Source organism: Colletotrichum graminicola (genome assembly GCF_000149035.1).
Source record: "Colletotrichum graminicola M1.001 genomic scaffold supercont1.18, whole genome shotgun sequence".
NCBI lineage: Eukaryota > Fungi > Ascomycota > Sordariomycetes > Glomerellales > Glomerellaceae > Colletotrichum > Colletotrichum graminicola.
Genome location: NW_007361022.1, coordinates 693,614 through 704,890, shown reverse-complemented (window position 1 = coordinate 704,890; position 11,277 = coordinate 693,614). Strand labels below are relative to the sequence as shown.

The following is an 11,277-nucleotide window of genomic DNA, read 5'->3' as shown; positions in this document are numbered from 1 at the left end:
CGTGGGTCCAAGACGCATCAATGAAGCAGGTGATACTCGGACACGAGCCCGATGTGTCAAGGAGCGACTCTGGAAGGGGATGTTAGAGCAAGCAAATCGAAGCGGATAAAGAAAAATTAACCCACGATATTGCCTATAACACAACTCGGGAAAAGGTTGTGCACTGTGTACAAGACGCTATGCAGCTCGCTTGGAAGCCGGCATCACGGATGAAAGTAATCATCAGGGGTCGTCGTCCCCTACATATCGGTCGTTCCCCGGAAAAGGCGGAGGCGGGCCGAAACCCGCCATCGCTTCCCCCGGGTTCGTCGCAACGTTTTTTCTCGCGGGCGAGGCCCCCCCGGAGTTCTGGCTCTCAGTTGGGTCTACGTGAGTGAAGCACCGCGACCAGGAAGAAGACCTGGCCAGCGCCACCGGTCTCACTCTATGAGCAGGAGGCATATCAACACACAAATTAGCAGAACGTACGCAGTTTCCCCGGGGAAATGTACCAGGGAAGTATAATCAAGTCAGGCTAGATGGATTGGCTTCCCCTCATGCTATTTCTCGTCAAGTCCCTACGTCAAGTAATGCTCGCGTTACTCTGCATCCCCTCGCCGGATGCTCCCCGGAGCCCGTGTTTGAACCCCGGCTATTCCGGTCTCGAACCCATACCGACGCCATACTGCTCAGGGGGCGTGTCTGCGGGGAGGTCTCTTCCCGCAGTGCTTACTATCAAGAAAGCGGACCGGCCTATTCACCACACCCACACCGAGTATTCTGATCCCATATCCGACAGGATTCGTATCTCATAGCCGAGGGATTTCCGGGCAGTATTACGTATCAGGATAAGCCACACAAGCAGCACTAAGGCCACTGGGTCGGTTGCTGAGATGAGTCTCGAACTAGTCAGGGCCGGAGTAGTACTCTACCTGGAAACGGCACCGTTAGCCTCGACGGATTCGACGCGATACAGTCAGGACGCTAATGAGCAATGCACCTCGGACATGCCAAATAGCAAAAAAGAAAAAAAAAAAAGAAAAAAAAAGAAAAAAAAAGAAGAATAAGCACCCCCAAGGACCTTGGCGTCGATGCCCGAATACAAACACCCACACCCACGCGACACTGCGTGGACGGAAATAGAGGAACCAGGAACACCCGGTTCCTTGACCTGCTCACAACGTACGCATCACAGGGGACATCCGCAAGCCATGCCGATACCCTCATCTCGAGTGATCGCAAGAAACGTCCTGGCATTGGCCCGGTGTCCTGGATCCATCGGTGCGTCCGGTGCCTGCAGTCAGAGAGCGCCGATAGGCGACCGACCATGCAGCATACCATCGGAGGGGCGACTGGAAGATGGGTGGGTGCCTGCAACCAATCCGTCTTTGACTAGGGGCGGTTCCTCGAATGCCACTTCCTTGCTTCCTGACATAGCTTCCTTCTGTCGTCTCCATACCGTCACCAACTTTCATCGCACCAACGGTTCCTTGTCCTGCTCAAATGTTCATGGCAAAAGCCAGTCCACACGTGGCATTGGAGCGTTTCCAGCGTGGTTGGGCGTCGGCCAAGGGACGGTGAAGAGTTGTCCTTGGACAGTCAGCCACAAGTGCTTACATCTTTTCGCCTCCTTTCGCGTCCTGCCACGCCGAGAATGACGCCGCCGGGGGGAAATATCGGCTGGTGTCCGTAGCGCTGCACAGGGCGGGTACATCGCAATCAGGGGGCGCAAACAATCTAATTATCCAAATTCCTTCCATTGCTTGATTCCTTCCCTATGTAGTCTATGTTACACCTCCACAGGGATTATAAACGTTAGTGTTATACTTACTAACCAGAAGGAGGGTAAGATCAGCAGGTAACTATACTTATATATAGGTGTAAGATAGGCTATATTTTAAGTACTAGTACTGGATTGCCCCTCCGTTATTCTCAAGTACAAGACGAAGTCGGTAAGGCATAGAGTGTGCTAATTGCTGTAAGAAGTCTAAAGGTATTGCGAGCCAGGCTGCCTATATGACTGCCTGTAACTCCTCTAACGTAAGGGTCTGGAGATTATAGTGCCTATTAATCTAATCCTTTATCTAACTCTAGTGTAAATACTTCCAAAAGGCCTGTATCTCTATACGTTGCTCCTTTGAGAGGTCAGTATTGCAATAGATTAATAGGGTTAAAGGGGGGGTTGTTGGTAGATTATTTGCTATATTGCTGTTGTTGTTAGTGTTAAGAGGAAAATGTGGGCGATACGTAGGTATCCGTTGCTTTAGCTAGCTGGTTAATAGTGATGAAGTCATAATTAGTGCTAGTACTGGTACTAATTTTAATAGTAGTTTCCTATATTAAAATAAGTACTGTCTCTTGCTGCTGTATGTGGGGCATTTCACTGCACTAACGTTTATAATCCCTGTGGAGGTGTACAAGATGTGAGACAAAGGAAAAAAGGAAAAAAAAACTTTCAAGACGCTTCTGTCTCATTAAATTCCGTTCTAACCCGAAATGGGCAGGCAAGTAAAACAACATGGGATTCTCTTTGCGCGTGGGTGCGGTAGATGAAATGGACAAAACCCCCTGCGCGACGCGTCCCCAACCGGACTCCTCCTCCCGGACGTTGTTTGACTTCAACGATCCCGGGCGGCATTATACACTAAATGGTCCATCTCCTAGCCCGTTGGAGAGATGGTGAATGGATTTGTTTGCGATGTGATAGAGGAGATCGTAAACATCTCTAACTAAACGGTTCGGTGTTTTCTGTGCGCACTGCCTCATGGATGCGTGTGGTTGATGTCGTATTGTTCCGGCTGCAGCGGCTGCATCTCCGTTGGCGACAGGGGCGGTGACTGGAATGGTGACGGAATCGGCGCGTCACCTTCCATGAACGCCGCCGCGGTAGCTGCCGCCTCGCGGAGGTCGCTGCGTCCCGAGAATCGCCTGATAGACCTCGCCGACGCGTCAGAGCACCGCCTCATCATATTTCTTTCGCTGTGAGAGGCCTTGCGCTCCGGAGTCGATGGTGCCGTCCCGGACGCAGAAGGCATGTTGGGGGGAGAAGGGGCCTCCATGTCGGAAACGTAATCCTTGGGAGGAGGTTCTTGGTTCGCCGACGACGGTTCGCCGCGGAGAGTCATCGCGTTGGACCACCGTTCCGTGTTAGGACGCGAAGGCTTGAGCAAGAAGGACCGCCTCTCAGCGGGCTCTTTTATGGGGAACGGGCTGTCAAGGAGCATGTTCTTCTGAGCGGCGTGCTCGTCTTCGTAGCGAGATGATGAAGTCGATGGTGAGTGCTCCAGGGGAGTGGTTTCGTCAATATCAGCGACCATGGGGGTGGCGAAGCTCGAGATGCGCTTGTCGTGACCTTCATGGTGTATAGGCTCCTTGATCGTCATAGTGGAAGACCATCTCTCGCTGCCACGCTTCTTCGTGTCCTTGCCGCCGATCTTTTCGTTCATGTTGTCTTCGGCGCCGGCGTCCCTGAGCGTCATGGCTGAGGACCAGCGTTCGCTGTTGCGCCGGAAGCTGGGCGGGATCAGGGGCACGGGCTCGATCTTGTCTTCTTCCATTGTTCTCTTGCCTGCCGTCTTCTCGCTGGACGAGGATCCCGCGATGGAGGGGTCCATGCTAGCAGTTTTCTTGAGGATATCGTCCTTGCTGGCGGCCTTTTCGCTGGCGGTTTCGCCCTCCAGCCTGAGCGTGAGATAAGTAACGCCGGACGGGTAGTAGCCCTCCTCGATAGCGCGGGTGAGGTCGTACTGGGCCTGGTCGCTGATCGACCGGGTAAGGCGCAGCTTCTTCATGTTATCGCCATCGACGGTCTCTTCCCAAGTCTTCTGGAACATGAGCGCAATCTCGTTGACGAGGAGCAGGAAATAGAACCCAGCGATGATGGCCAAGTCCTGCACCTGATGGGTCGTAGGGTAGTCGGAGCCCATCCGCCTGAACTCCGGACTGCGCATGCTGGACCGCTGGATTGTAAGGATCTTGAGGATGGTGATAGCGACGCTCATGATCCAGAAGATCACGTTGGCCGGCTGCCAGTTGCGTATCCGGCCCTTGGCACCACGGGTAGCCTGCATGGCCGCGCTTACACCACAGCCAGCAAACACAAAGGGGATCAGACCGATGGCGAAGCGGAGCCCCACTAGCCGTGCCATTTCAAGGATCTCCATGAGGAAGACAACAAGGATCGAAAAGTAGTAGAAGGACAGCTGGGCGTGCCTCTGCCATTCCTTCTTGACGGCGTACCGCTTGATCTTTTCGACAATGAGGACCCGGACAACGAAATGGAACAAGGCGAAGGTAACGACGAGACGGATCCACGCCGGCAAGGGGACGAGAATTGTGTCGAAGAAACACATCGACGGTAGAGGGCTGAACCTCGACTGGACCGTCTGGACGAGAGCGTTAGCTGGAACATGACGGTACGTTGGTTAAGGCTAAGGGAACAACCGGAGGAGACTCACCAGCCCTTCGGGGCGCATACCACACAGCCTCTGCATGATGGCTACTCACAGCGGACGACAGAGAGGCAGGGGGGGTTCGGTTGGGTGCCTCTCAGCAACTCTGGAACGACGGGAAACAGGACAAGAGTTCGTCTCGAAAGAAGGGGGGAGCAGCTGCGACATAACTTTATCTAATATCATCAATGCCGTACCGACAAGACGTCGGAGGTGCGCACTCGCCTTCCTTCGTGGCTGGTTCCAGGGCTAGGTGGACTCGAGCGCCCTCTGGGGTCTCTGTGCTGCGGCTCTTGGGGCATGTTATGCTGGCGTACGCTCGGGGCTTGCAGAGATGGCGTTTCAACCTTGTGACACTGGTGATCATGAGTATATTTTGAGAACTGTGCAACGGCAGCAAGATCGAGCGGTACGCGTGCGATTGGTCGGCAAGGGAGAGACACACAGGGCAGGGGGGGCCATAGTCCGATGGGGGAAGTCCACTCTGGTATTACGATGGCCGGGCTCTGGTTGGGTGCTCCTACACGGCAGCGCGGCCCAGGTTGCATATTCACAAGGTGCGACAGTCCTCCTGCGAAAGGATGAGGCTAAACCCACGGCCCCTTGATACGGGGGAATCAAGGAGTGCCGAGCGGTGCTGTTTTAGGCCCAAAAGTGTAAGCCGTCAGACCAACGTACATGGCAGTGTAGATCCCACCTTGCTCTAGCACCACGACGGTGTGGTAGAGACTGGCTTGATGCCTGGAAGAGGTGGTTCCCGACCTCTGGCGGTTGGCGGTGATCCGGGACGTGTGCGTGCTGCAGACAGAAGAAGAGAGCGTTGTCTGGCAACCTGTCTGGTCGCCTTACTTGCCATCCTCGACCTCCCCCCTCTCGCTTCCCAGGCACTCTAACCTCTCAGCTGGATTGGTTGGTATGCTTGCTTGGGTGACGGGCTGGAACTCCGACTAAGCAGCCGTTTCCCCTGCGGCGACGGGCTGCTGTTCGGGACCGTCTGTACGCTCGGCCCGCAGGGCGTAAGATTGGGACGAAAGTAGCGTTGCTATAAATTGCTCTTTGACCGGCCACTGACACACTATGGGCTCTCGCCGTGTGGTGTGGTCAAGATGTTGCCGGTGAGGTACGTTTCTATGGGTTCCTTGCTTATTGTGTGAACGCCACACCGACTGTCATCGTCATTGTCGTCTGTTGTTGTTATTGTTTTTCTTTTTCTTTTTTTTTTCTCTCTGCCTGCTTCAGAAATGGATCTGGAACAAGAGCTGGGATGCTTTGGAACCGTTCGTTTAGTCCAGGTCGCCATCGAGTGGCTTACTGTGGCCATAGCTCCTCCCAAAAGGAACATTTATGCAGGCCGTGAGCTGATAGGCGTCGGCGTGACACATGCTGGCAGTGTCGGGCAACGTGGGAATCGCCTCAGGTGCAGTGAGGTGCAGAGGCGCAAACTACTAGATAAACTAGCTTATGTGAAGGCATGATGGGAAGGGGAGTACGGGTAAGAGGAGTTTGGGTCGGTTGAAAATGGTGCGATGAACCAAAAGCCTTATGCAGACGGAAAATACATGACATCGGGCGAATTGGAGATTCAGACGCGGGAAGGCAAAGTAGGTACAGAGTACATAGTACACAGTGGACACGGTGGGGCACTTTCTAAGTAGCTAGTTAGGCAGCAGGTACAGACCGAGGAGCCTCTTTTCCCTCTTTCCTTACTCTAGCCTCGGTCGTCGGTGCATGTGAGGAACAACTGTTTTTTTTTTGTACGTGATTCTGTCGTGCAGGAAAAGGGATAATATATTACCCAGATAGGCGAGGCCGATGGGGTGCATCGTCGAGACAAAATGGAGGTTGCGGTGTTGCTGTGAGAGTGGGTTTTGGTGGTGGCTCTGATCATGTCCGAGTCAAAGGCGTACGATGTAATTTAAGGGTGAGAGTTTCTATACGGATAGGTATCCGTATGTGGGCGTGTGGATCAAGCGGTTTTTTTTGTTCTATTTTTTTGGTTTTTATTTATTTCTTTAGTGAGGGTGAGCCGCAGGCAGGACTTAAAGCTAATGGTCCCGAAACCGCTGTCGTAGCCGATCGCTCTGTCTCCATATCCCGGTCTGTCCCTTGCCCGCCCGAGCGCACCAAAGCCGGCATGGGGGCTGATATCGCTGTCGCATGCGTTCATACCTTTCTAATAGTAAGTAAACAGAACAGTGTTTACGGATACCTTCCTAGTCTTGGTATGCACAAGTCAACTGCCTACCTACATACCTCCCTATATAGATAGGTATGCATTCTGTGCAAAGGGCGACAGCATTGTTGAGTGTTGGGAATGAAACTGTTGGAAGGGGGTGACGGGCAATGGTGTCGATGGTGCCAATGTTGTCAGCATACAGCATACGTAGTACGAGAGGTCGTTTGCGAAGCTCCAGGCTTGGTTGTTGAGAGGGAATTCGGTCAATGGTATTCGGTCAATGGGCGACGGGTGTCCAGGTGACACCGAGGTACGAAAGTACATTGTCAAGGAGGGCTTCCACTGTCATTGAGAGAGATCTCGCATTTCGCCGAAGCCGTGCCAGGATGAGGTATACAGTACCTAGGTAGGTAGGTAATTTACACGGGTTATGCCTGCCGACGTGCAGTACCTACCCAAGTACCAAGATACCTTACCTACCTACCTACCCAGGTCTGCCAGGTACAGGTAGGTAACACAAGCAGGCCCCCCAGTTTCCCTTCTCCATTTTTTATCCGCAAACTAAAGGTTGCTTGGCTCGTACAGATACGGAAATGGGAGCTGGTGCTGACTGGCGGCCGCAGATGCAGAGGGTTCAGGTCCACTGGGAATCAAGCTGTTATTTATTTCTCATGTTGGAGAAGCTGTCAGCCTCGTCAGGCCGAGGTAAACTGTCAGACTGTCAACTTGGTCACCGTGGTCAAGTGTACCCAATGCCTACCTACCGAGGTACCTAGGGAGGCCAGGCATTGGTCGAAGTCTACGGATACACGTACGCATATGGTGCCAGCATTCCCCAGCATACCTGTACCAAAGACAGATGCCGGTCTCTAAATCGGTCAAGATGATGTGTATATACCACCTTCCCTTAAGCAGCCATGTGTTTGCACCAAAGCAAAACCTATATTCGGTGTTAGGATATACTGCTGCACTAGGTAGTTTACCTACCTAATCTAAGTAGCACCGCAATACGGAGTACACAAGGATGTACCATGCAACACGTACGTAGTCTACCGAGTACCAGCCAGTGGCGGATCGACCAGCCCCTGGTCGCATGCCTACCGCCTTGTTGGCCTGCTACATACAGCACCATTCCAGCGTCCCAGCTCATAACCGTGACGCAATTAAAGCCCGTCACTCTTCTCGCAGCTAACCTTGCGCTGCTGCCCGCACACGTAGTTCTTCAACCCCCTCAAAAGAGAGCAGAGCAACGACTCCAAGCCCCCCCCCCCCCCCCCCGTCAACTCTCGCAACTCTGTCCTCGTTGCAAAACCTGCCGCCGTCAATTATCGATCCAGCCCCTCGACGATTCCAACGCTGCCACCTTGACACCCCGGAAACCTTGTGGATAACTTTGTCCTTTCCGCACCTCAGACCTCAAGGGCTCGCAGGCCGTGAACTCTCCCACCATTCCGTCCATCATCACCGCCCTTCTCGTCCTTTCCATCGCCATTCTCACCGGCTGGTTCCTCGCAGACTCCCCCGCAAACTACATCACCACCGCCACAATGGACTGGACCAAGGGTATTATGCCCCTGCACCCGGTGCACAAACCCCCTTACACCATCGAGTCGCCTGGCTACCAACGTGTCGACGGCGAAACCCTCCCCCGCCGCCACTGGAAGGCCAAGGACGGCCTCAAAACCAGACCCCATCCCGACATTCGCACCGTCTACGACGTCGTCAAGCGCAGCGCCCAGATTTACCCTAACGAACCCGCCGTGGGCTCCCGGAAGCTCGTGCGCCTTCACAAAGAGAAGAAGAAGGTGCCCAAGAATGTCGACGGAGAGATCGTACAGGTTGAGAAGGAGTGGCAGTTCTTCGAGCTGTCCAATTACTCCTATATGACCTACGCCGAGTTCCTTACCTACATCAACCAGATTGGCTCAGGCCTGCGCAAGTTGGGTCTGAGCAAAGGCAGCCGGGTCCATCTGTTTGCGACCACCACGTACGTCCGAGAGCACCATCTTCTCCTATCCTCCCGCGTCCCGAGCACTCCACGACGGGTTCCGTCTATCCCCGTCAAGAAGCTGCTAACCCGACTTTTTTGGAATCTAGTGCCAACTGGATGGCCATGTCCCACGCCTGTGGTTCGCAGTCCATCTCAATCGTCACTGCTTACGATACCCTCGGCGCTAGCGGCGTCGAGCACTCGCTGCTCCAGTCCAATGCTGAGGCCATGTACATCGATCCCCAGCTTCTCAAGACGGCAAGCGGAGCTCTGAAGAAGGCCGACAATGTCAAATTTGTCGTGTATAACGACAACTCCATCTTTTCCGATGGCACCGAGGTCGACGCTTTTAGGAAGGCGAACCCCGACATTAAGCTCCTCAGCATTGAGGAGGTGCGCGCCTTGGGCGAGGAGAACCCCGTCGACACTGTCGAGCCCAGCCCCGAGGAGTTGTTTTGCATCATGTACACCTCTGGCTCCACTGGTCCGCCCAAGGGTGTGCCCATGACTCATGAGGGTACCGTGGCAGCGCGTAAGTCATCCTTTCCTCGCTTCTAGAGGCTACCAGAGGCTAATCGAATCGTGTACAGTCAGTGGCCTCTTTACCTGCGTCGAAGAATGTGTCAGCTACAGAGACTACATCTTGGCATACCTGCCTTTGGCTCACATCTTCGAGCTCGTTCTCGAGAACCTCGTCCTGTTTGCTGGCGGCACTTTGGGCTATGGCAACCCGAGAACGCTTTCCGACACATCGGTCAAGAACTGCGCTGGTGACATGCGCGAGTTCCGGCCGACCGCCCTGGTTGGCGTGCCGCAAGTCTGGGAGACGGTGAAGAAGGGCATCATGGCTAAGGTCAACAGCTCCGGTCCTTTAATCAAGGCCCTCTTCTGGGGCGCCTTCAACTACAAGACTTTCATGGTCAAGTATGGACTCCCAGGCGCAACCATCTTCGATAACATCGTCTTTAAGAAGGTGCGCGACATGACGGGTGGCCGTCTCCGCTTCATTATGAATGGCGCCAGCGGTATCTCGGATGGAACCAAGCACTTCCTCTCCATGACCATTGCGCCCATGTTGACAGGCTACGGTCTGACTGAGACGGCTGCCAACGGTGCCCTTGGTGATCCTCTGGAGTACACATCTACCGCCATTGGTTCTATCCCTGCTGCCGTCGACCTCAAGCTCGTCTCCATCCCGGACCTCAACTACTACACCGACGCAAACCCCCCTCAGGGTGAAATCTGGATCAAGGGTCTTCCCGTGCTGAAAGAGTACTACAAGAACCCGGAGGAGACGGAAAAGGCCATAACCAAGGATGGCTGGTTTAAGACGGGCGACATTGGCGAGTTTGATGCCGTCGGTCACGTGCGTGTCATTGATCGCGTCAAGAACCTCGTCAAGATGCAGGGCGGAGAGTACATTGCCCTGGAGAAGCTGGAAACTGTATACCGCGGCAGCTCCTATATCGCTAACATTATGGTCTACGGCGACGGCGAGCACTCTCGTGCCATTGCCGTCATTGCCCCCAACGAAAAGGTTCTCGCCGAAGAAGCGAAGAAGCTTGGTGTTGACGAGCACAGCATGCACACTGATAAGAGGATGGTTGATGCCGTGCACAAGGATCTCGTGTCAATCGGTAAGAAGGCCGGTCTGACAGGCCTCGAGATCGTCGGCGGCGTCGTTCTGACCGAGGAGGAGTGGACCCCGGATAGTGTAAGTTTTCCCACGCCAGCGGCCCGCACGTACAGGAACCAAACTGACATTGCATGCAGGGCCTCGTCACCGCCACCCAAAAGGTCAACAGGAGAGTCATTAGGGAAAAGTACAAGGCCCAGATGGAAAAGGCTTTCAGTGAGTAATCAGATTGAAACACGAAATGCTACTGGCGAAGCGGTTTTTCCCCCGACACACCGAGACGACCGGTATCTTCTGCCCGAACTTTCTTCGTCCTCTAGATCGTTGAATCGAGTAATGGCAGTAAATCGGGATCAATTGAGCGGAGGAGATAGGAAGGACAGGATATCTTTACTGTGCTCATTGGGGATTTACGCCCATGGTTGTCTTATGTAGCAAGGACCATCTGTCATGATGTACACTATTACCAACCCAATCTTGATTTTCACAAACTCGGATGTGCTTGGCATTCCCTTGTATTGATTGCTTTCTGAATGAGTGCCTAGGTGAGGCGAGTTCTCGTGATGCACGACCCATTCTGTTTTGCTGGTTCATGCTCTTTGGTTTGCGGTGTGTGAGGAACTCCTCACAACCTAAGCGTTGACAAGGTGTCAGGGCCGAAAAGATATTACTCGCTCGCCAAGGCCTAACTCTCCCTTCTGTCGAGCACCGGGCGAAGAGCGTGCGTTACCAGGATCTCGGATCATACACGGACGCCCCTGGTGCACGCAGATTCTGGGCACATTATCGGATCGAGTATAAGGAAGAACACCCTTCCACGCCGGGTTGTACACTTTCTTTGCCAGTTGGTTGGGGATGATGCACGTACACGGGCATAAGTAATGGTTAAGGATCCAGGGGGACGCTCATCTCCTGGTCCTGAGGGGCTTGATGCCATTACTTTTAAATGAAACTAGTTTTTGGCCCACAAGTTGGAGTGCGATGAATTTAACAACTATTAATAGTTGAACCTAGTAAGGGATTATCAAGTTGTCTTGAGAAGATC

General features: G+C 53.6%; 2 protein-coding genes across 2 annotated transcripts; one reads left to right on the top strand and one right to left on the bottom strand.

Moving 5' to 3' along the window:
• Positions 1-2,741: 2,741 nt before the first annotated feature.
• On the bottom strand, positions 2,742-4,472 carry GLRG_05477 (uncharacterized protein; the record flags this gene model as incomplete). Its single annotated transcript, XM_008096162.1, has 2 exons — positions 2,742-4,364; positions 4,437-4,472. The coding sequence occupies 2 exons, from the start codon at positions 4,470-4,472 to the stop codon at positions 2,742-2,744; spliced, it is 1,659 nt and encodes a 552-aa protein (XP_008094353.1).
• A 3,681-nt stretch (positions 4,473-8,153) lies between these two features.
• On the top strand, positions 8,154-10,456 carry GLRG_05476 (AMP-binding enzyme; the record flags this gene model as incomplete). Its single annotated transcript, XM_008096161.1, has 4 exons — positions 8,154-8,593; positions 8,704-9,128; positions 9,187-10,310; positions 10,370-10,456. The coding sequence occupies 4 exons, from the start codon at positions 8,154-8,156 to the stop codon at positions 10,454-10,456; spliced, it is 2,076 nt and encodes a 691-aa protein (XP_008094352.1).
• Between the last annotated feature and the right edge of the window lie 821 nt (positions 10,457-11,277).